The sequence below is a fragment of the Oncorhynchus kisutch genome, linkage group LG13, assembly GCF_002021735.2.
Source record: "Oncorhynchus kisutch isolate 150728-3 linkage group LG13, Okis_V2, whole genome shotgun sequence".
In the NCBI taxonomy this organism is placed as follows: Eukaryota; Metazoa; Chordata; class Actinopteri; order Salmoniformes; family Salmonidae; genus Oncorhynchus; species Oncorhynchus kisutch.
This window is the reverse complement of record NC_034186.2, coordinates 54,610,325-54,636,408: the sequence shown is the minus strand read 5'-3', so window position 1 is coordinate 54,636,408 and position 26,084 is coordinate 54,610,325. Positions and strand designations below refer to the sequence as shown.

The 26,084-nt window shown below is 41.9% G+C and overlaps 1 protein-coding gene across 2 annotated transcripts in view; it reads left to right on the top strand.

The window, feature by feature from the left end:
* Window positions 1-754: 754 nt before the first annotated feature.
* The window catches only part of LOC109902160 (type II inositol 1,4,5-trisphosphate 5-phosphatase-like), a 37,312-nt gene continuing 11,982 nt past the window's right edge, over window positions 755-26,084 (top strand). The window contains exons 1-10 of one of the 2 annotated variants that reach the window (XM_031786582.1): window positions 755-1,056; window positions 6,430-6,509; window positions 6,614-6,711; window positions 6,822-6,851; window positions 6,941-7,051; window positions 11,424-11,567; window positions 17,942-18,038; window positions 18,632-18,826; window positions 19,999-20,100; window positions 20,650-20,764. In XM_031786582.1, the coding sequence (XP_031642442.1) occupies window positions 1,000-1,056; window positions 6,430-6,509; window positions 6,614-6,711; window positions 6,822-6,851; window positions 6,941-7,051; window positions 11,424-11,567; window positions 17,942-18,038; window positions 18,632-18,826; window positions 19,999-20,100; window positions 20,650-20,764 (1,029 nt within the window). In that variant the 5' untranslated portion in view covers window positions 755-999. Of the gene's footprint in view, window positions 1,057-6,429; window positions 6,510-6,613; window positions 6,712-6,821; window positions 6,852-6,940; window positions 7,052-11,423; window positions 11,568-12,334; window positions 12,471-17,941; window positions 18,039-18,631; window positions 18,827-19,998; window positions 20,101-20,649; window positions 20,765-26,084 lie in introns of those variants that run through there. The other variant, XM_020498284.2, reaches the window with a different exon arrangement.

Here is a 26,084-nt window from a genome sequence, read left to right as displayed (position 1 = left end):
TTTAGAAAGTAACCTATCCGATCCTGGTGTGTATGAAGTAGATAGCACATCTACAATTTAGTATTACACTGCATCTGTCCGATTAAACAGTATTTATTTATGCTGCAATAGATTATATGTCAGGGGCTAGGGTCAGTCTGTTATATCTGGAGTATTTATCCTGTATTATCCAGTGTACTGTGTGAATTTAACTATGCTCCCTCTAATTCTCTCTCACTCCCTCTCCTCCCAGAGGACTTGAGCCCTGGGACCATGCCTCAGGACTTTCTCTCTCTACCGCACCTGAAGTCTCTAACTCTGAACGCTCAGCTATGAAAAGCCAATTGGTATTTACTCCTGAGGTGCTGACCTGTTGCACCCTCTACAACCACTGTGGTTATTATTATTTGGCCCTGCTGGTCATCTATGAACGTTTGAACATCTTGGCCATGTCCTGTTATAATCTCCACTGGCACAGCCAGAAGAGGACTGGCCACCCCTCATAGCCTGGTTCCTCTCTAGTTTTCTTCCTAGATTCCTGCCTTTCTAGGGAGTTTTTCCAAGCCACTGTGCTTCTACATCTGTATTGCTTGCTCTTTGGGGTTTTAGGCTGTGTTTCTGTATAGCATTTTGAAACATCGGCTGATGTAAAAAAGGGCTTTATAAATATATTTGATTGATTGAAACAGTGAGTAATCCAATTAATATTTACTCGAACGACAGCCAAAACATGACGTCACTCTTAGTCGCTGAAATCTCTGCGTGGCAGGTCCACAAGTATCTAAGGGAAAGGGAATAAGGACATCTAGAAGAATACGGAATCATGTCGGGAACACGGCAATACAGTTTTACGCACTGTGAAAGCAAAAATGAAGTCGATTTTGTTGTTTTGTGTTCTCGATAAGTAGGTGATCTAGCCCAACTTCGTAAAGAGAGAAACGATTGGCCTGTGTCTATTCTCGCTTCAATCTGTATTTTGAGGGCGTGAGAGAGTTCGCACGAAAGTAACGGTTTTAAGTAATGGATCAATCCTTCGTAATTCAAGAGATTTTGGCAGAAGGCGAAAATTGCGTCATAGTATCCTTTATAGCATGTACTAAATGTTTTTTGTATCACTCGGATGTTTCGAGTGCGTTATCTAAAGGCTGATGTTTGACTTCCTTTGGAAGAAGAACTCAATGTTTCATTCCGAAGTAGCCTACGGGCAGTTCACCCAAGGCGAGTCCGTGGAGTTTGTTTGTCAAGGCCTAATAGGCTATACGTGTGTGTATCTGAATGTAGTGATATTTTATATATTTCATTCAATAGTACAATTATTTGGATTTAATAGGCTTTGAGTGTAAAGAACCAGAATGCAAGTTGCTCAATGAGGACATTGGTGCAGCTTTTCGACCGTAACACCAGTGTTACACTAGTATACGCCCTTATGTTATACTATGGACATTGTGTTTAAATAACTAGGGCTAACAGTGAAGATGTGTGAAGAGCAGAATCAACAACCTCTGCATAAAGAAGGTGTGAAAGTTCACAGTTAGCCACTGTTATGTACATGACAACTGAAAAGTACCAGTGGCCTGGCTGCGGACCCAAGTGAGAGCAGGTCTGCTGAAACCATGGCCAATGAGACACGGGTGCCCTGGCTGCGTAGAAGTTTGATCCTTTTGGATGAAGCACTGGTGTGACATTGCGATATGATAGGTCCTCCACTAGGTGGCAATCTTATACAAGCTACTCAAATCAAATCGTATTTGTCATATGCGCCCAATACAACAGGTGTAGTAGACCTTGGGCCTGTTGCACAAAACTAGGATAAGGGATTAAGCCAGGATATCTTGGTGATCCTGGCTCAATTGATCCGTAATCCGGTTGCACTAAAGATGGATAGGGGGCAGGAGGATATGTTATGGTATAAATTACCATGGAGATTTATTCTGTGGAGCTAGCCTGCTCCAGACCAGGCTAAATTCCAGGATCTATTTAATCTCATCCCTAATGTCAGTCAGCAGTCACCACAAATGGAAACCAATAGTTATTTCACTGCTCACTATACATTGTTATCACATATAACTAGACCCACTGTTATTATTTAAACGTTTGTGATCATTAATTTCAATGATTTTGGATAAAAAAATGATTTTTAGATGTTGCTATCATTAGATAATTTACAGTTTCCCATAGACTATAAGGCTATATATAAAATGATAGAATATTAGGGCCACAGAGGGGAAAAAAACACAAGTCATAATATTGTAACCAGTTGTTTTAAAGGAGTTGTTAAAATGACAGATGTGGGGCATTTCGTGAAATTGTACTTCAGTATGGTTTCATAAACAAAGACATGCTGATGTGCCAGAATATTAAGTATCACATTGTCATAAGTATCAAAACAATATGTAGCTTTTCTGCAGAAAGAACCAGCCTCATAAATTTATGACTTTATCCTTTTTCTTCAGTGTGGCCCTAGTACTCTGTCATATAAACAAATACACATTCCATATGAATATAAAAACACAATGTGTAACATTATGTTCCTTTATTGAATAAGGACAAAACAAAGCAGGTAAACCATTAGCTCCTTTCGAAACTGAAGTCACAGTGACTCTACAAGATGGAAAGCACAGAATCCAAGCATATTATACAAAATGATACATACACATTCAAAGGTCTGTATATAACACACCCTGCATGTCTGCACACTAAAATAAATGCAGGACAAATCCATACACATCAACTGAACAGACAAATGAATGGATGCAGTAGCCTCCCTGCAGCCTTGTATTACACACAGTATACCGCACAAACATCATAAGAGGCCAAATTCGTCAAAAAACGAACCCAAAAAAACCCAAATTCCTCTGCCACCGCAGGACATATTTAACCAAAATTGAAAGCACACATACTAACTAAAATAATTCAACACATATTGGTCCCTCAGCAGCCGACCACTGTCGTCATCAGGGAAGATTGCCGGATTGTCCCAGTCCATGGCTGGTGGCACTCTGGGGGCCCTCTCCTTCCTCAGGCAGGCCACATTGTGGAGGACAGCACAAGCCACAGTAATATCACATGCCCTAACAGGGCTGACCCTTAATTTGTGAAGGCAGTGAAAGCGTGCCTTCAGGAGGCCAAAGGTCATTTCAACTCTGGCCCTGGTCCTGGCATGGGCATGGTTGTAGGCCTGCTGTGCTTCCTGGGGGTCTGTGAAAGGTGTCAGGAGAAAAGGCTGGCAGCCATACCCCCTGTCTCCCAGCAACACACCAGAGAATTCACCTGTCAACACAAAATCTCATCATTACTACCTCATAAACACAGTGATATTCTTGACACAGCCATGATGGTTATAAATAGGGGTTGTGTGGCTTACCTTGTGATAGATTTCAGAGGCCCGAAAGATTCTGGAGTCATGGACTGAGCCAGGCCATTTTGCCACAACATTGCTGATCACACAGTCAGCATTGCAGACCATCTGAAATCATAAGATGAGGAATATTACACCAATCAATGCACATCACTGGCAATGCAGAGTGTTCGTCAATGGACAATATCAAAAAGTTATGTTCACCTGAACATTAATGCTGTGAAAGGATTTCCTATTCACAAAATCGGCCTCATGGGCACCTGAGCGGGCTTTTATCCTTATGTGTGTGCAGTCCACTGCACCAATGACATTGGGGAAACCTGTCACACAAAGTAATGAGTATCCTACTATGTGTTAACAGTTGTCCTGTAATTTGTAGATCCTCTTACCTGCAATCCTATAGAACTCCTCTTTGATGTCAGAGTCTTCTGTGGCCAGGGAAGGAGATGAAGACATCTGCTAATGCTTTGATAGCCAGACACACACTCCTTATTGTGCGGCAAATTGTGGCCTTGTTCAGCTGTTCTGCATCCCCCACTGAGTACAGGAAGGCTCCACTAGCAAAAAAGCGCAAGGCCACACAAACCATTTGCTCCACACTCAGTGCATGGCTCCGTGCAGTGCGGTGCTTAATCCTGGGACCCAGTAGTCTGCATAGATACCTGATGCCATCTGCAGAAAACCTGTATCTTTCATATAGATGGTCATCAGGGAAGGCCAGTGGGTCCAACCGGTCCCTGAAGACCCTTTCTCGCCTGAAGGCTCTCCTCAGCACAAGTGCTTCTTCATCCACCACATCTCGCACGAATGGGCATGCCATTGTCAGAGCAGAAAGGAACACACAATTTTGGGCCTTCATATAGGCTAGTGGCCACACCTGGTGCTGGGGGGGTGGGCAAAAGAGGGCGATGCCTTATAACGATGACTTGGTTGTACTGATTGCTGGGAAAATAAAAAAAACCTTAGAAAGATGCCACCGTCCTGTGTGCTCACAATAAGAGCTCATATGTCATGGCTCACTTGACTTTACAAGAATATACCAAATTTTTATTTTGAGCTGTGTCATCTTCTTGGAGCTGGGGGAGGAAAGAAAAATAATGATTAATACATTTGTGTTACAGTTAGCATACAGTGTACATTGAAGGCATATCTCACCTCCCTCTCAAGGTTTTTTATTTCAAGGTCCAGTTTCCTAATTGTCCTCTTTTTTATTTCGAACTCCAGTGCAAGATTTTCCATCTTTTTCTTCTTGTACTGAATGTCTATGTCTGCCAGTTCTATTTGGCGCCGGAGGTGGTTGCCATACAACTTTCTGATAGCTTGTGAGCTCTGTGAACACAATACAATTAGCGCAGCTGGAATTTGGCAGGATGTGGTGTCCTTTTATTAATACGCACTATGTTGCCAGGCTGGTTTTCCCACTGTATAGCATCTGGGTCCTGTAAAAGAAATTAGATTTTTTGATTTTGATGGCTCCTCACCATTGTAGAGTAAATAGTACTTTCACAGTCTTAACATGATACCTCATGCCTTCTGGAATCCAGAGAGATGGTCTCCTCCTCATCATCGTCTCCATCATGTGCTGTTGCTGCTGCACTGGGGCCTTCACCCTATCACATTTAATCGGATTCATATTGAAGCTAGTAGACAAGACATGCCAGGCCTACAGTATGCCTTTGATGGAGTACTCACTGGATCTGGTCTGGTGCTTATGCTGGTGGCTCTAACAGGAACACAGTGCTGCCAGACACTGCAAGGCAATAGGTAAACCAAAGTCAGACAGTCCAAATTGATTCAATATGAATGTGGTTGTATCCCATGTAGAGATGGAAGGACATACCTTGAATGAAGCGGGTGGCATCTTGGGAGGAACCTATGCTCGTCTCTTTCCCCCCAGGGATCCCCTCTAAGACGGGCCTGCCTTTATTTAGCTCCAAGGCCATGTCCTCTGCTGGGGTAAGGTCAGCCTTTGGTGACCCACCACCCGTGCCTTGTCTGTGGGTATTCTTTTTCACTGCTAAAACAGTACAGACAATGTGTGAGCAGGCACCTTCTGGGTACAATATATGCTTGTGCTTTGTTAAATATTAGTCAGGGACCATACCATTCTGCAGAATGTTCTTGTATTTGATTTTGACCTGCTGCCATGTCCGTTTTGGCCCGTTCATGTTTAATCTACACACACACACACACACACACACACACACTTAATGGAGTCACACTGCAAAAAATTACTTGGTATTTTTGTCTTGTTTTCAGTAAAAATATCAATATCAATATCACACTTTATACAGTGTGATGGAGTTACTTTACACAATTTCACTCATATCTGCAGTGCATTTCAATAAAAAATTTAACCGTTTCATAATTACAGTACAACTGCATTTTTGGAGATGTGAATTAAATATTTGAATTGTAATTGTGATGTTTCAGCGGAGCGGTGAGTGTGTAATTGTGCACTACTTACGCATTCAGGCGGTCTGCAATACTTTGCCACGCTTTTTCTCTTTGCTTTATCACTGTGGCGGTGTTGCCTTTCTTCTTAATTATATCTTTTACCTCCTCGTATGCCTCCATGAGGATTTGTGCTTCCGACGGGGAAAAGTACGCGGCTCTAGTTGCCATGGTAAATCAGTTAATCTGTGATCTGTGGCGGGGTCTATTTGAGTGAGCCGTGAGCGCGCACCTATCCAGGATTGGTTTCACCTGGCTTAATGAATCCGTGTCTGCTCATCCTGGCTTGGTCTTTGTGCAACCAATTAAGCCTGGACGCACATGTTTTGGCTTCATTGAGCTCAGCTGAGTCATTTATCCCGGATGTCTTAATTCTACTTTTGTGCAACAGGCCCCTTACCGTGAATACAAGCCCATAACAATAGCCTACTGTAGGACTACATATTTCCCAGACATTCGATTTTTTTTATATAGCAGTGACTAGGCCTCTGCTCTTTGAAGATACTTGATGCATAATGTTTTTCCCAATGTATAAAAAAAGTATAAAAATTTTATATCAACAATTTTGTAGGCCTATTTTCAAATGTAACATTGTGCAAACATCTTTGCAATTCCCTTAACTAGACTGTTGTAAACATGCTGTTCAATGTCTTGTCTTGGTGGACAATGTCATTGAAAGCAGACTATTGGGTTTGGTGGAGCGTACCAAGGAACATGCGTGAGTTGAAATCGGTGCTATTCCACCAGACTTATGAAATATAAATGTTCTGAAGAAATGCGTTACACCTGCCCATAGTAATGTTCTACCTTTGTTTCCTATAGGCTGTTTGTTTTTACCCATAGAAGAATGGCGATAACTGGTGAAGATGTCACATTGTATGACATTTTTCCCATCTCTAATGACTTTGCAGTTGTGGAAGGTATGCAATAGTTAATGGATTGGTTTTAACTTGATTATTATAATATGCACAATGGAGGTGGAGGTGTGGGCCTTATAATGCATTGTAATAGCATGTTATTCTTTCCTCAGTGTCCTCGGCAGATGAGCTTTCTTTTGTGGGTGAGTTTTCTTTTTTCTCTGGGTCAATTTCCCCCTGGTATGTTCATAGGGCCAAGTTTTTAAATGTCTATCACGTGATATTTCTATAGGTGCAGACACTAGAGTGAGGCTGAACTTCCAGGATGGGGATCTGGAGGTGAGGCTCCCCTTTGGCTCCCACTCTCGCCTTTTCCTCAGTGAGGTCAACAAAGCCTGGAGCGGTAAGACATGGCCTACTTTTCCATAAAATGATCACAAGTGTTGCATCCAAATACTTTCTCCTGAAGTGTACACCTGGTCGCTACTTACCACAAATCTATAAGCATTGGATCGGAGGAGGCATGGGCAAGAGGGGGTTTCCACCATATTTCGTAAACCATTCATTTCCTTTCAAATCAGTGAGGGGAAGTGAACAAGTGCACACTTTAGAAGGAAGGATAAAGAATTGGGACATAACCAAGTATAGGGACATGCACACCATTACAAAATAATTTGAATTGAAAAAACAAAAATCTGCTTATTGGACAAGCCCAGGTAGTTCCTCCCGGTTGAAGTGTTTTCCTGTGATGGTCCATTCTTGGACCTATAAATTATATATATATATATATATATATATATATATATATATATATATATATATATATATATATATATATATATATATATATACATATATATATCCATTGATTCTTGAAGAATATAACTTATAAATGCCTCAAGAGCTTAGTTCAACTATCATACTCCTTGAGAACCCAAAATATATGTATGCCTGTTATTCTCCAATGTTTGTAAACATTGCAAATGTAAACAAACACTGTATAGCCTAATAACATGGTTAAAACAATCATTTGGATTTCATGATTGGTCAGTCCTTGCATCCATAGCTCTGTCTATTAATCTGAGAGTGGTTACATTTCTCCAGGCCCAACCCTCAGCTTTTTTACCAAAACATCTGTGGATTTGCCCTGAAACCACTGCATATTCTCAAGATATCAAAGTGTCACCAACAAAAAGGTCAACAATAGGTTTATAGCAAATGCAGCATATGACATTCATTTTTCACATGTACTGTAAATAGCACTTTTCAGTAGTGCTCAAAGCATGCCATTCCATGAGTGCAGCATTTATTTTTCAACTCGAATCAATGAGCCAAATCAGTCCTCCATGACAACAAAATCATAAACAGAGTAGGGCTGGCTAATAAGTCCTTAGTTTTGGGGTTATGCTCAGGTAAAATAATTTGACTAATCTATACTTACATATTTCCAAGTCCTATTCTTGAAGATCGAGGGGTATAACATTTATTGGAATGATTGATATTCTGATAGACTTTGGTTTTTAATGTAAATATATAATCATATTATATGTAGTAGAAAGTGATGGATTAGAAGAAGCCTACATAACCAACCCATAAAGTAAAATTAAACATCCATATATTTTTTAACATTTTTATTTCACCTTTATTTAACCAGGTAGGCCAGTTGAGAACAAGTTCTCATTTACAACTGCAACCTGGCCAAGATAAAGCAAAGCAGTGCGACACAACAACACAGAGTTACACATGGAATAAACAAACATACAGTCAATAACATATGGCCAGTTATGTAAACTTTAACATTGATTTATCCTGCGATAGATGTCGTTCAATTAGTAACATACATTTTTGTCTTCTTCTAATGCCTCTTAAGGAGAAACTAATCTAAAAGTAACGGAATGTAATCAGATTACATTACTGAGTTTGGGTAATCCAAAAGTTGCGTTACTGATGACAATTTTGGACTGGTAATTAGTAACTGTAACGGATTACATTTAGAAAGTAACCTACCCAACCCTGACAATCATATATTTTTTAACCGTAAGTCTATTGTGTTCTGTATGTACTTGTTGCTACTCAGAAAAATGGCAGATGGTTCAGAAAATGTTCAGTTGACAACAATAGGCTTAATTCAAGTTGGTAAAAGTACAAGTGATGTAATAGATGAGCAAAGACACAGTAGCTACTCACCACAAGTTACACAAAACTCTAAAAAGAGGGGAACCAGTTGTCACTTATAAGACAACAGCCAAATATGATGCATACTTGAGAGAGAGAGAGAGAGAGAGAGAGAGATAGAGAGATGGCATCAGAGAAAGAGAGAGTGAAAGAAGGAGAAGAGACTGGGGAAGTGCAGAGTTTTAGTGCTGTGTGCTCTTCGTGAGTAGTTTATGTCTGTTGCATAACTAAGCATTTGTAACTATGTAAGTGTAGGACAAATATAATATTTCCTTCCATCTGAATTATATACACTGCTCAAAAAAATAAAGGGAACGCTAAAATAACACATCCTAGATCTGAATGAATTAAATATTCGAATTAAATACTTTTTTCTTTACATAGTTGAATGTGCTGAATAACAAAATCACACAAAAATTATCAATGGAAATCAAATGAATCAACCCATGGAGGTCTGGATTTGGAGTCACACTCAAAATTAAAGTGGAAAACCACACTACAGGCTGATCCAACTTTGATGTAATGTCCTTAAAACAAATCAAAATGAGGCTCAGTAGTGTGTGTGGCCTCCACATGCCTGTATGACCTCTCTACAATGCCTGGGCATGCTCCTGATGAGGTGGCGGATGGTCTCCTGAGGGATCTCCTCCCAGACCTGGACTAAAGCATCCGCCAACTCCTGGACAGTCTGTGGTGCAACGTGGCGTTGGTGGATGGAGCGAGACATGATGTCCCAGATGTGCGCAGTTGGATTCAGGTCTGGGGAATGGGCGGGCCAGTCCATAGCGTCAATGCCTTCCTCTTGCAGGAAGTGCTGACACACTCCAGCCACATGAGGTCTAGCATTGTCTTGCATTAGGAGGAACCCAGGGCCAACCGCACCAGCATATGGTCTCACAAGGGGTCTGAGGATCTCATCTCGGTACCTAATGGCAGTCAGGCTACCTCTGGCGAGCACATGGAGGGCTGTGCGGCCCCCCAAAGAAATGCCACCCCACACCATGACTGACCCACCACCAAACCGGTCATGCTGGAGGATGTTGCAGGCAGCAGAACGTTCTCCACGGCGTCTCCAGACTCTGTCACGTCTGTCACGTGCTCAGTGTGAACCTGCTTTAATCTGGGAAGAGCACAGGGCGCCAGTGGCGAATTTGCCAATCTTGGTGTTCTCTGGCAAAGGCCAAACGTCCTGCACAGTGTTGAGCTGTAAGCACAACCCCCACCTGTGGACGTCGGGCCCTCATACCACCCTCATGGAGTCTGTTTCTGACCGTTTGAGCAGACACATGCACATTTGTGGCCTGCTGGAGGTCATTTTGCAGGGCTCTGGCAGTGCTCCTCCGGCTCCTCCTTGCACAAAGGCGGCGGTAGCGGTCCTGCTGCTGGGTTGTTGCCCTCCTACGGCCTCCTCCACGTCTCCTGATGTACTGGCCTGTCTCCTGGTAGCGCCTCCATGCTCTGGACACTACGCTGACAGACACAGTAAACCTTCTTGCCACAGCTTGCATTGATGTGCCATCCTGGATGAGCTGCACTACCTGAGCCACTTGTGTGGGTTTTAGACCCTGTCTCATGCTACCACTAGAGTGAAAGCACCGCCAGCATTCAAAAGTGACCAAAGCATCAGCCAGGAAGCATAGGAACTGAGAAGTGGTCTTTGGTCACCACCTGCAAAACCACTCCTTTATTGGGGGTGTCTTGCTAATTGCCTATAATTTCCACCTGTTGTCTATTCCATTTGCACAACAGCATGTGAAATTTATTGTCAATGAGTGTTGCTTCCTAAGTGGACAGTTTGATTTCACAGAAGTGTGATTGACTTGGAGTTACATTGTGTTGTTTAAGTGTTCCCTTAATTTTTTTGAGCAGTGTATTAGAATTCGGCTTTTACGTGTTTTTTTCCTGTTTATCTCAATCGGATGAGCCACTGGATTCGTTGAGACACAGAGTCTACTTTGCTATGTGTGTGTCATTTTTGGCATTAGCTCACTACTTTACACAATGGAGCTCTTACATTTAAGATGGATGACTAAAGTTATTTTATTTAAAGGGCCACACTCATTTTTACTCTGTGAGAGGAAACAGTGATGGAAAGGTTTGGTAACTTGGCAGGTTTTGTTGTGAACAGGAAGAATGTGAGAAACTCACAAGTTAAGCAGAAAAGTGACATCTTTGTACGAGCGTGTGGTCTTATTGAAAGTAAAATAGCAGCATGAGTGATTTTGGTGCGGTAATATTCTTAAGGTAGCGCAAATGTATGTGTAATAGGAAGTGTGTGTTTGTGTGTGTGTTTGTGTGTGTGTGTGAACCATGTGAAAGAGGGGACATAACTGAATACTGTATTACTGATGATTATCCTCATTGTGTGTTCTGTGAACCACTGCAGAGGATCTCTTGGAATTGTTTCCTTGTCATTGATGCTCCTCCAGCTTTTCCACTTCCGTGGAGGATTGGGGCAACAAATATAAACCATTTGAATAACAAATAGTCTACAATTGTGTTTATAGCCTACAATTGTGTGTTTATAGCCTACAATTGAAATGGCATATTTTGGGATTTGTGTAAGTGCCTTTTTCATGCTTCCCTTTTTCCTCCTTCAGATGTTTGCAAGTCTCCCAAGGAAGCACCGAAGTTTGAGTGGCTCCACAAGTACCGCAAAGCTTCCAAAGGCCAAGGTGGCGTCAAACAGACCCTTGCAACTTTGGGAACAACACACACCAAGATCAGCCAGCATAAGAAAACAGGTAAGCCAACAGCCCTCTTCGTGTCCCTCTCAGTCAGTACCCTCCCTGAACGTCTACCCTTATCACACAGAGCCCATTGTGTGGTAATATCTAGCAAGTATGTGTAGCTGACAGCTGAGTTAAATTACAGGCCTACACTAAGAAAGCACATGATTGATAATTTAACCATGATTCTTGGATCATGATAACTGTATCTGATCCAAAGCATAGGAGGTGCCCTCCAAAGTGACGTCACAAAGCTATGTCATTCCTTATGGTTTTGTGACATGTCTCTTGTTGATGTTAGTTGGTCTTGTTAAACTTTGGGGAAAGTGACAACATTATCTTCCATATTGGCTTTAACTCTAGAATTACTATTTCACAATGGATCCATCTTCACACTGTGAGCAAACTATCGCACATGTGTGCCTGTCAGTGTCAGCCACTGTCAAAGGAAGCTATTTGCTCTGGCACTCCGAACCTGTACATCTAGATGGTATTTGCAATGTTGATTTGTTGTTGTTGTTGTTGTATCTTCTTAGATTTTCTCCTGCCACTGAAATATACTTTCATTATTTCATGCAATTTCTTTATGCGTGTACAATGCATATCATTTCACATTAGTTAAAAAATTGGTTGACATGGAAATAATTGTAAGACTGCATTTGGCCGACATAAACGCTTCATAGTTGTGTAAACATTTATACTGAATCTTTTTTTTTTTTTTTTTGCCACTTGCCAGAGACCGCCCAGTGTTTTCTTGGTTGATTAGTTTGGTCTGTGACACTGTCGTCACTTGCGCAAGTGCGCGTGAAAAAAATGTATCAACATTCCTTGCACGAACAGAACAGGTCCTTGGACATTGCACTGCACATCATGCGTGGAAGCACTCCTTGGAAATGTCTGGAGTGAATAAAGAAACTGGTAGGGGGAAATGTTTATGATTTTCTGTTGTATTTAGATTGTCTATTTGCTAGCGCAGTCTGAAACGCAAGTAACTTTTTTTCTGTGCAGCAGTGCTTGTTCACATTAGCTAGCTTTGCTGAAAATATAACTTCTGCTAGCTTTTTTTGTGCTAGCTCTACTTTCTGCTTGCTAGCTAAATATGCAACGATTAACGTTACTTGTCCTCCCTTGATTCAAGCTAAAACGTTGACAAAATGATATGTAGCTATCCGGCTTATTATTTGAAGTAGCTAGCTAGAGTAACGTTATATAGTTAAGTGGCATTCTTTATTAGATGTTTTCGAGCAGAGTTATGGTTTGGAACGAGCGCGCTAGTTAGGTAATTAGCTAAATATACATATATAGCATGTCAATATTATGGTTTGTTAAGGTTCGCCATCTATATTTGTAAGATAGCTAAAACAGGCCATATTCTGTAGGTTTGCGACATTTCATCAGTCATTGTGTCCTGATTTGGGTTTGGTAATGCACCATGCAAACCTGACGTTCAGCAGCTTTGGATTTTCACTGTTTTAGCTATCTCAGTATCTGTCAACCGAAGGTGTAAAGCTAGACAGGCAATTAGTAGCCACTCGTTTCAATTGGAAATGGATGGACGCTGTAGTTTGATTGTCTTGGGTTCTCTTTATTTTTGTATCTTGGAAAGTGTCCATATTAGTAGATTGCAGATAAGAACATATTTATCTGCCCATTTTTATTACTCCTAGATACAAATGGTTATTTTATGCAATGCTGAACTTTGTGATGAGCACTGACTTTTGTGCACCCACACTGTAGTATGCTGCAGCTAAGTGGTTGACTCACACTTTTCTTTATTGAACCAAGACAGGGCAGCCTTTAATGTTTCTATTTTTAGACTGTAATTAGTGATGATCGCAATACTAACTTTGCCTTTACAGTGGATTGTTTGTTGGTGTAGCGTTTAACAGGTTTAACAAGCCTTACCATGACCACAGATGAATGTAAAAGTCCTGCTAATAAGACACTTTATAGGCTAGCTTATCTTCTGTTCTCTGTGGACAGAAGGAGGGTAAAATGCAGTAAATCATACTTCTGAAATAGGCCTACTGAAAACCAATGTGGGCCTAGATATTTACTTTAAATATTAGGTCAGGGACTGGGAAGCTCCGTTGAGGTCTTTTGGTGTATTATTTAGGACTTCGGTGAAATGCAGTAAGTCATCCTTTGGAAATAGCTGAGATCCAATGAAGTCCTAGGTCTAGATGTTGACTTTCAATATGAGCATGGCTTGGGGACTGGGAAGCTCTCTAGCGAGTTGGGAACAAGGGATCTTGTGTGTTGGGGCTTACTCCTCCTCCATTTTGGCCTCCCACAGCTCTCTGGGAGTTTCCATCTGATCTCACGTTTGTTTCCATTTCCTGTGTTCCAATAGCACACACACACACACACACACACACACACACACACACACACACACACACACAGTACAAATGGACCACAGCCCCACTACACTGTAATTGATACTGTCATTTTGTTGACTCAAAATAGCACTCTGGTTCTCCAATGCCCCTGTTTTGTACACCAGTATGCCTAAAGCCAGCATTCAATAGCCTAGACTTCTCCCTCTTGGTTAGCCTTTGAAACAATATATTCCATTCTTAATGCAGTCTTTATCAGGAATTATATCTGTGGTGAACTATTAGACTTTCTTTTGGGTAGCTGTAGCCTCTGATTATAAGTGATTCCATTGCACTACAGAAATTTGAGTTCTTCCTCTGGTATTGTTTTGCAACCACTTTCCATAAACAATAGATAAAGCTAACATTTACCTTGACTGCCTTGAGAGTGTATAGTATGCAAGGAATTACCCCGAGATGGTAAGAACTTGTGTGTGATGTGATTAGAAGTACATGCTGACCAGACTGGACACGTCAGGTGTGCGATCTTTGCAAAATAAATTTAGAAATCCATGTTATTCAATTATTGCACCCACACTGCTCGCTCGCGCCAACAAGCGTCTGCGTTGCCAAGGGCTAAAATAAAGTCCTTTCAATTTCTGACGCAGATCGCGCTGCAAGTCCTGCCTCTCCCATCTCCTCATTGGTTTATAAAAGCCGGTACCCTCATCCCATCTCCTCATTGGTTATACCCACGTGGGTGATTTAAAGACTAACTGTGTTGCCGGTCGGTGTAGTAATACTATGAAAGTTGAGATGCCAATCACCATATCAGTTCAAAGATGAAAAAGCCTGGAAGGAGGAGAGATGACTAGAAACTATTCGGTTGACCGTTTTGTGTGTGGATTAATTGTCGGAGTAGAGGACCTTGTGCATTTCAGGTAGAATAACAACCTAATGTTTATATCCCAGGACAAATGAGCTAGCAACAGACAGCAATAGGACAAATTAGCTAGCATGTGCAAGCTAGCTAGCTAAATTGCCATACATGTTTAATGCTTTTTGAACTGTCCCCAAATTCATGTAATTGGTTCAGAGTTTGTTTTGATATTTTAACCTGCGTGTCGTGATCGCGTTTGGTGTAGGGGAACAAAATACATTTATGCACGATGGCACACGTGCGCAGCCGGTTTGGGTTCCATGGTAGGCTTTACTAAAGGATGAGCCTATGTTTATGTTGTATTAGCCTATGTTAACTTCCAGCTGTTTTTCTCCCAAGTCCTGTCCAATTGCAGTAAGCTATTGGTTCCTGAAGTTATCCCTGCCTAGTTCACGAAGCAACTCAATACATCTTGTGCTTAGTCTGGGGTGTAATCATTGGTCCAAACTAGAGGTTGACCGATTGATTGGAATGGCCATTTTAATTAGGGCCAATTTCAATTTTTCATAACAATTGGAAATCGGTATTTTTGGGTGCCGATTTTGTCTTTCTTTTAAATTTTTAAAAATGTATTATTAAAATATTTTTTTATACCTTTATTTAACTAGGTAAGTCAGTTAAGAACACATGATTATTTTCAATGACAGCCTAGGAACGGTGGGTTAACTGCCATGTTCAGGGGCAGAACGACAGATTTTCACCTTGTCAGCTCGGGGGATCCAATCTTGCAACCTATGACTAAACTAGTCCAACGCTCTAACCACCTGCCTCTCATTGCACTCCATGAGGAGCCTGCCTGTTACGCGAATGCAGTAGAATCCAAGGTAAGTTGCTAGCTAGCATTAAACGTATATTATAAAAAACAATCAATCAGTCAATCATAATCACTAGTTATAACTACACATGTTTGATATTACTAGTTTATCTAGCGTGTCCTGCGTTGCATATAATCGATGCAACGCTGGGGGATTATTTAACAAAAGCGCATTTGCGAAGAAAGCACAATCGTTGGACGACTGTACCTAACCATAAACACCAATGCCTTTCTTAAAATCAATACACAGAAGTGTATATTTTTAAACCTGCATATTTAGCTAAAAGAAATCCAGGTTAGCAGGCAATATTAACCAGGTGAAATTGTAGAGTCAGGGTATATGCCACAGTTTGGGCAGCCTGGCTCATTGCGAACTAATTTGCCTGAATTTTACGTAATTATGACATAACATTGAAGGTTGTGCAATGTAACAAGAATATTTAGACTCAGGGATGCCACCCGTTCGATAAAATACAGAACGGTTCCGTATTTCACTAAAATAATAAACGTTTTGTTTTTTAAATGATAGTGTCCGGATTCGACCATATTAATGACCAAAGGCTCGTATTTCTGTGTGTTATTATGTTATAATTAAGTCTATGATTTGATAGAGCAGTCTGAGCGATGGTAGGCAGCAGCAGGCTCGTAAGCATTCATTCAAACAGCACTTTTGTGCGTTTTGCCAGCAGCTCTTCGCAAGCACAGCGCTGTTTATGACTTCAAGCCTATCAGCCTAATGGCTGGTGTAACCGATGTAAAATGGCTAGCTAGTTAGCTGGGTGTGTGCTAATAGCGTTTCAAACGTCACTCGCTCTGAGACTTGGAGTAGTTATTCCCCTTGCTCTGCAAGGCTTTTGTGGAGGGATGGGTAATGCTGCTTCAAGTGTGGCTGTTGCCGATGTGTTCAAGGTTAGAGCCCAGGTAGGGGCGAGGAGAGGGATGGAAGCTATACTGTTACACTGGCAATACTATAGTGCCTATAAGAACATCCAATAGTCAAAGGAAAATTAAATACAAATGGTATAGAGAGAAATAGTCCTATAAATACTATATTAACTACAACCTAAAACCTCTTACCTTGGAATTTTGAAGTCTCATGTTAAAAGGAACGACCAACTTTCATATGTTGTCATGTTCTTGCACTTTTACTTCTCCAACACTTTGTTTTTGCATTATTTACAACCAAATTGAACATGTTTCATTATTTATTTGAGGCTAAATTGATTTTTATTGATGTATTATATTAAGTTAAAATAAGTGTTCATTCAGTATTGTTGTAATTGTCATTATTATTGGTCCTCCAATAATCGGTATCAGCGTTGAAAAATCATAATCGGTTTGACCTCTAGTCCAAACCGTAGCAAACAATTGCAAATGGAAAACATTTATCAACAAACGAGTTTCTATTGGATACATTCAGGTATGTCTCCCCGTTTTCATTCTGTTTGCTTCAGTTTCGTTCCTAGTGAATACACCCCTGGTCCCAGATCGGTTTTTGCTATCTTGTCCTCATACTGGACAACAAATCTCAAATGCTTGTAGGCCTAGGCCTATTGCATGAAAACCTGTTGGCTAATTTCTTGCACAGCTGCTTGTATTGAGTTGATTCTCTTAAACAGAATGCAATAAACGATGAACTCGCAATCAGATACTGCTACAGTATATGGTGGTTAAACAAAAACAAAACGATACACCCTCTAAAGCACATTTTAGGTGCACATTTTAGTGGCCTTATTGTCCCCAGCATGAGGTGCACCTGTGTAATGATCATGCTGTTTAATCAGCTTCTTGATGTGTCAAACTGTCAGGTGGTTGGATTATCCTGGCAAAGAAGTCCTCACTAACAGGAATGTAAACAAGTTTGTACACATTTGTGAGAAAATAAGCTTTTCGTGCATTTGGAAAATTTCAGTGTACTTTTATTTCAGCTCATGAAACATGGGACAAACACTTTACATGTTTATTTTTCACTATATAATAACATGCTATATCTAATGCAATGCTTTTGAAAACAGCCTCAGTCCATTTTCCGTACTTCCGAGTAGGCAAGGACCAAATCGACTTCACTATTGACTTGTGTGGGGTCTATTTCAGGCATGAGCTGATTGATTCTTCACAGGTGAAGCATTTGCATTGCTAGCTCCAGGGGCCTTATAGGATTAGTGTTGGCACATGGCAATGTTTTTACCTGATTAGAATGAATGAACTTGGTTTACAACTCCTTTTGGCTCGCTCTTTCTCTCCCTTGTTGTCTTTCTCTCTTTCAACTCCCTCCCGCTCTCTCTCTTTCTTGATTTATGACTCACTCACTCAACAGGGAACTCATTGAACGCAGTAAGCAGATCCCCAGTAGAAGGGAACAAGAGGGTGAACAGTGGAGTGGAGCGCCCCAGAGTGGAGTCCGGCCCAGAGAGGTAAGTACTGAACATCACTCTCCTCTCTCTGACAGTGGTATGCAAATGGCTTGGTGCTTGAAGAAGGATAAAAGGACCAGTGTGCCATATTGGATTTCTCATCTCGCCCTCTAACCCCTCTCCGTATTGATGACGACATTGAAATGTTTGTGTTGTGGGTACATTAGGCCCTTGACCCTATTACAAAATCACTATATAATGTCTCTCACGACATTAGCTTCCAGCCAGGTTAATGAACATCATGACTTAAGAAAAAAAACCACCCAAAACACACATCATCCTGGACATTAAATAATGATAGCCTAACTGTAGCTCTACACAAGAAAGAACTTGGTGCCAAGTGCAAACGCACTCTTGTGATACCTTTAGTTGGTTTAGTCTGAAACGAGATCTGTAGTGGGAGATGTTATACAGTAGTAAAGGGGTGTAACTACGTTTCTGACACTCCTGTCCCCTCACATACACACATTTGGTCATTTAGAAGACGTTCTTATCTAGAGCGACCTACCGTCAGTGCATTCACCTAAGGTAGCTGAAACCTCCACCTAGCACAATTATTGCAACTAAAAACGTCCATCTTGTGGGCCCTGCAGCCAAGGGAAAGTGAAGCGTGAGGGCTGGAATGAGCTGAAGCGCGAGGGCAGGCATGACCTGGTACGCCAGTCCAGCCACACAGCGTCCAACAAAGCCACAATGCTAGCCATGCCGCAGTTTGGCCTGCGCGACAACCTCATCCGCTGTGAGCTGCTCAAGAACGAGGACATCTACACCTACCTGGAGAACTTCAGGTAACCTGCCCTGCCTCTGTCCCTATCAACGTCACTGAACATGAATTCTTATATCATTTTCATGTTGCTGAGCTATACTGTGCTGGGCTGGTTAGGCATCCACCATTGCTGGACCAGTGACTAGCCCGCTACTATATTGCTTGATTCACAAGCCAAGCTGACTTGTGTAGCCAGAAAAGCGCAGTACATCTGGAAAGGACAATGTTAAAATAAATATCCCAGCTACCACAATTTGCTCCTGGTTGGCACAATAATGTGAAAAGGGTATATTTCAGCAATAAGGCCAGAGGGGCTGTGGTATATGTCCAATTTACCACGGCTAATGGCTGTTCTTAGGCACTACACAATGCTGTGGTATATTGGCCATATATCACAAACCCCTGAGGTACCGATTGCTATTAAAAACTGATTTCCAATGTAATTAGAGCAGTAAATGTATATATTTTTTGTCATACCTGTGGTATATGGTCTGATATCAAGACTGTCAGCCAATCAGCATTCAGGGCTCAAACCACCCAGGTTTTGTATTTGTAGCTACCAACTTGTATTATGCAAACTAACATCGATGACTCATCACAAATATCAGGAACAACAGTCAGTACCGCAAGCTACAGGGTTGACACATTTAGCATTAAACAGGATGTCAGTGTTGAGTTGTGAAAAAGCATGTCATAGCTATAACTGAAAAATTGTCCATTTCCATGTAATGTTGAAGGAAATTGTTGCTTTTGAATTACTACTATCCAAACTCATAGTAATTCATTTCTAATGCAGGTTTTAAGCAAAAGGGTTTTTACAAATGTCTTGGTGATAACAAGCTTTCGTTCTGTTCCAATCTCTCCACCCACTTTAATTCCCTTCATGAACTTAAAAGTAAATGATTGGTTTATGGTAGTGAAAAAGTACACATTTCAGAGGGTAGTATTATTAGGACGCAGGTTTGTACAGAACATGGACAGTGTCATGACGACAAGTGATTTATACTGCAATGCCCTCTGGTGGTGGACACACACACAGCTCTGAAGTGTTTAGGTTCTTGCTGAAGGGGCTTGCTAAGGTCATGTCTGCCATACACCCGCACAGTTCACCAGTTACGCCTATATTAGGCAGTGTTAGGCTTTGCTCCCACTCTCTGACTTTGTACTTACCATCTCTCTCGCTCTCTCTCTCAGTTTCTTCATAGGCACATACAATGTGAACGGCCAAACCCCCAAAGAAAGTCTCCGTCCCTGGCTGGGCTCCACATCCACTCCCCCTGACATGTACTGCGTGGGGTAAGTCCCATCCATCCAGGCCTTACAAATCAATTCCCCTCTAAATCCATAGCCCACATAGATGGTACAGTCAGTGTCTGAGACCCCACAACAAGAGGATGAATTAAGTCATAGATTGTGTTGAGTGGGCAGACTGTCGTAGTTGCTACAGCAGCAACTAAGCCAATTCAGCCAAACCTCTATGAATCGTGTCTCCTTTCCAGTGTGCACAACTAGTCTTTTGGTGTTTCAGATTATGTTATTGATTATGTTATTGATTATGTTGTATGTTTTAATTCTGTAATGAATTGTTGCTGCCTTGGCCAGGTCTTCCTTGAAAAAGAGACTCTGGGTCTCAATGGGCTTTTTCTGGTTAAATAAAAAAGGAAATAAAGAGTCAGTTGAGAAGAGAGGACTTATGCTCCCCTTGATCATGTTAATCAGGGCACACTGTCGCAAAACGTTTAGCAACGGAAAACCAAAATGATTATCAATTGGTTACCTTCGGATAGTACCTCCCCGTTTTTTTTCTTCCGTTCCGTGCCTACTGAACATGACCCTGTGTTGCAGGTTCCAGGAGCTGGACCTGAGCAAGGAGGCCTTCTTCTTCAACGACACGCCCAAGGAGACTGAGTGGATGAAGGCTGTGTCTGAGGGGCTGCATCCAGACGCCAAGTACGACTTAGTAAGAACCTCCCTCTCCTTCAGTTAACCACTGGCCACTTGTCATGCCCAGTCTTGCTACTGCCACAAGGTTGTGTGTCCTAATAGTAATGTAAAAACATCTTGCTGTAGATGCACTCATCTGCTAGTGGCTTAATGCGGACTCTACTTTAGTCTGACCCACTACAGGCGGTCCAGCAAGAACCAGGCAGATGTGGCCATATTCAGAGTTGTATTCTTTAGTTCACTACCACACACAAACGATCTTGTGGTTCTGTGAAAGAAAGGAAATTAACAACAGGTAATGTTGTCAGGTCTGTACATAGCGTAGCATTACACACACATTAGGCATGCTAACACAGTAGACCTACTACAGGATACATATCAGTGGAGAGAGGAGCTAATCACTGATGAAGCTAACTGACAGTCAGGATTTATGGCCATGTCTCTCCAACCAGCTAGAGATTTTTAAGGGGTACCTTTGCTTAATTACTAGGCCAAGGCTGTAAATCAAGTGAACATGGTTGAGTGCACCAGGCTTTCTAGACTATTCCACAACTTTAGTTTGAATATAACATACTCTCTCGCAGTAGTTGAAACATGCACTTAATACTTAATAGCTACAAACATGCAATAGTTACAGTGGCTGGCAGTTCTGTAAATCGACAATATGCAGGAGGTAACAATGCTACCAGCTGGCGACAGAACAAATGTGTATATATATATAACAAGATAACCAACACTAGCAAGGTTTCAGTAGCATGCATTAAACATCCCCAACAATATAAGGCCCCAACCTTCATTGTTGATGCATGCACAAACACTTCTAGAAAACACACTGTAAACTTGTTCACAAGCCAAACTTGGTGTCCTCATCGGCTGAAGATGATAACCACTCTGAGCTAGAGTGGGAGGGGCCAGAGTCCAAATATCAAATTTGAATAGTCACATGCTCCGAATACAACAGGTGTAGACCTTAGAGTGAAATGCTTAATTACGAGCCTCTAACCAACAACACAGTTTAAAAAATATATGGATAAGAATAAGAAATAAAAGTAATTAAAGAGCAGCAGTAAAATAACAATAGCGAGACTATATACAGGGGGGTACCAGTATAGTCAATGTGCGGGGGAACCGGTTAGTTGAGGTAATATGAACATGTAGGTAATTAAAGTGACGATGCCTAGATGATAAGAGCGTAGCAGCAGTGTAAAGGGGTGGGCAATGCAAATAGTCTGGGGAGCCATTTGATTAGGTGTTCAGGCGTCTTATGGCTTGGGAGTAGAAGCTGTTTAGAAGCCTTTTGGACCTACACTCGGCGCTCCGGTACCGCTTGCCGTGCGGTAGCAGAGAGAACAGTCTATGACTAGGGTGGCTGGAGTCTTTGACAATTTTTAGGGCCTTCCTCTGACACCGCCTATAGAGGTCCTGGATGGCAGGAAGCTTGGCCCCAGTGATGTACTGGGCCGTTCGCACTACCCTCTGTAGTGCCTTGCGGTCGGAGGCCGAACAGTTGCCTTACCAAGCAGTGATGCAACCAATCGGGATGCTCTCGATAGTGCAGCTGTTTAACCTTTTTTGAGGATCTAAGGTCCCATGCCAAATCTTTTCAGTCTCCTGAGGGGGAATAGGTTTTGACGTGCCCTCTTCACGACTGTCTTGGTGTGCTTGGACCATGTTAGTTTGTTGGTGATGTGGACACCAAGGAACTTGAAGCTCTCAATCTGCTCCACTCCAGCCCTGTCGATGAGAATGGGGGCGTGCTCGGGCCCTCTTTTTCCTGTCGTCCACAATCCTTGCCTTTGTCTTGATCACGTTGAGGGAGAGGTTGTTGTCCTGGCACCACACGGCCAGGTCTCTGACGTCCTCCCTATAGGCTGTCTTGTCGTTGTTGGTGATCAGGCCTACCACTGTTGTCATTGGTAAACTTAATGATGGTGTTTGGAGTCGTGCCTGGCCGTGCAGTCATCAGTGAACAGGGAATACAGGAGGGGACTGACCACGCACCCATGTTGCGGATCAGTGTGGCGGATGTGTTGTTACCTACCCTTATCACCTGGGGGCGGCCCGTCAGGACATCCAGGATCCAGTTGCAGAGGGAGGTGTTTAGTCCCAGTGTCCTTAGCTTAGTGATGAGTTGAGGGTACTATGGTGTTGAACTCTGAGCTGTAGTCAATGAATAGCATTCTCATAGGTGTTCCCTTTGTCCAGGTGGGAAAGGGCAATGTGGAGTGCAATAGAGATTGCATCATCTGTGGATCTGTTGGGGCGGTATGCATATTGGAGTAGGTCTAGGGGTTCTGGGATAATGGTGTTGATGTGAGCCGTGACCAGCCTTTCGAAGCACTTCATGGCTACAGACTTGAGTGCTACGTGTCGCTTGTCAGTTAGGCAGGTTTCCTTAGTATTCTCGGGCACAGGCACTATGGTGGTCTGCTTAAAACATGTTGGTATTACAGACTTGGACAGGGAGAGTTGGTCTGCGCATGCTCGCAATACACATCCTGGTAATCCGTCTGGCCCTGCGGCCTTGTGAATGTTGACCTGTGTAAAGGTCTTACTCACATCGGCTGCGGAGAGCGTGATCACACAGTCTTCTAGAACAGCTGGTGCTCTCATGCATGTTTCAGTGTTATTTGCCTCAAATCGAGCATAGAAGTCGTTTTAGCTCGTCTGGTAGGCTTGTGTCACTGGGCAGCTCTCGGCTGTGCTTCCCTTTTGTAGTCTGTAATAGTTTGCAAGCCCTGCCACATCTGACGAACGTCTGAGTCTGTAGTACGATTCGACCTTAGTCCTGTATTGAAGCTTTGCCTGTTTGACGGTTCGTCGGAGGCCATAGCGGGATTTCTTATAAGCTTCCGGGTTAGAGTCCCGCTCCTTGAAAGCGGCAGCTCTACCCTTTAGCTCAGTGCGGATGTTTGTCTGTAATCCATGGCTTCCGGTTTGGGTATGTACGTATGGTCACTGTGGGGACGATGTCATCAATGCACTTATTGATGAAGCCAATGACTGATGTGGTGTACTCCTCAATGCCATCGGAGGAATCACAGAACATAATTCCAGTCTGTGCTAGCAAAACAGTCCTGTAGCTTAGCATCTGCTTCATCTGACCACTTTTTTATTGATCTAGTCACTGGTGCTTCCTGCTTTAATTTTTGCTTGTAAGCAGGAATCGGGAGGATAGAATTATGGTCAGATTTGCCAAATGGAGGGCGAGGTCGACCGATTTAATCGGCATGGCCGATTTCAAGTTTTCATAACAATCGGTAATCTGCCTTTTTGGAAGCCGATTATGGCCGATTTACAATCCAATCCACGAGGAAACTGCGTGGCAGGCTTGACCACCTGTTACGAGAGTGCAGCGTCAAAAGGACCTTGTGGTTGCTAGGAGCCACGGTAAGTTGCTAGCTAGCGTTAAACTTTTCTTATAAAAAAAAAAAAACATCTTCACGTAATCACTGGGTTAATCTAGTAATATCATCAGCCATGTGTAGTTAACTAGCTTGTCCTGTGTTGCATATAATCAATGTTAATGTTAATGCCTGTTAATTTATCGAATCACAGCCTACTTCAACTTCGCCAAACGGGTGATGATTTAACAAAAACGCATTTGCGTACAAAAAGCACAATCATTTCACAAATGTACCTAACCATAAACATCAATGCCTTTCTTAAAATCAATACAAAGAATATTTTTAAACCTGGATATTTAGTTAAAAGAAATTCATGTTAGCAGGCAATATTAACTAGGGAAATTGTCAGTTCTCTTGCGTTCAGTTTGAGCCGCCTGGCTCGTTGCGAACTTAACTCATTTGCCAGAATTTTATCTAATTATGACATGGCATTAAATATTGCTGTTACATTGCACAACCTTCAGACTTAGGGTTGCCATCCGTTTGATAAAATACGGAGCAGTTCCATATTTCACTGATTTTTTTCACTGTTTTTGAAATGATAGTTTCCGGATTTGACCATATTAATGACCGAAAGCTCGTATTTCTGTTTTTATTATAATTAAGTCTACGATTTGATAGAGCAGTCTGACTGAGTGGTGGTAGGCAGCAGCAGGCTCGTAAGCATTCATTCAAACATAGCTTTACTGCGTATGCCAGCAGCTCTTAGCAATGCTTGAGGCACAGCACTGTTTATGACTTCAAGCCTATCAACTCCCAAGATTAGGCTGGCAATCCTAAAGTGCCTATAAGAACATCCAATAGTCAAAGTTATACGAAATACAAATGGTATAGAGAGATGTAGTCGGCGCGTCATAATTCCTATATTAACTACAACCTAAAACTTATTAACTGGGAATATTGTACCACCAGCTTTCATATGTTCTGAGCAAGGAACTTAACCGTTAGCTTTTTTACATGGCACATATTGCACTTTTACTTTCTTCTCCAACACTGTTTTTGCATTATTTAAACCAAATTGAACGTGTTTAATTATTTATTTGCAACTAAATAGATGTATTATATTAAGTTAAAATATAAGTTTTCATTCAGTATTGTTGTAATTGTCATTATTACAAAGATAAATAAATTAATTGGCTGATTAATCGGTATCGGCTTTTTTTTGGGTCCTCCAATAATCGGTATCGGCTTTGAAAAATCGGTCGACCTCCTACTTTGTATGCGTCTCTGTGTGGAGTAAAGATAGTCCAGAGTTGTTTTTTTAATTTTCTGGTTGCACATTTAACATGCTGTTTGAAATTTGGTAAAGCGGATTTAAGTTTCCCTGCATTTAAGTCCCCGGCTACTACGAGCGCCATTTTTGGGTGAGCGTTTTCTTGCTTATGGTGGAATACAGCTTATTCAATGTGGTCTTAGTGCCAGCCTCTGACTGTGGTGGTATGTAAACAGCTACGAAAAACAGATGAAAACACTCTAGGTAGGTAGTGTGGTCTACAGTTTATCATGAGATACTCTACCTCAGGCGAGACAATAGCTTGAGACTTAGATATCGTGTACCAGCTGTTATTTACAAAAATACATAGTCCGCCGCCCCTTGTCTTACCAGACGCCGCTGTTCTATCCTGCCGTTGCAGCGTATAACCAGCCAGCTGTATGTTGATAGTGTCGTCGATCAGCCACTTCTCCGTGAAGCATAAGATATTACAGTTTTGAATAAGTCATTACAACATCATACCACTTTGCTTTGTCCATTCGGCCACACTGATTGGCTGAAACCAGGAGGCTGTGATAGACAGCAGAGAAGGGGAGAAATAGGAGTCACCCTAATGTGACTGTGGGGAAGGTTACATACATGTTTCTTTTTTTATAACTAAGGCCCTGTTTGAATATGCCAAAAACACATCCTTCCTTAAAATCAAATATTCACCG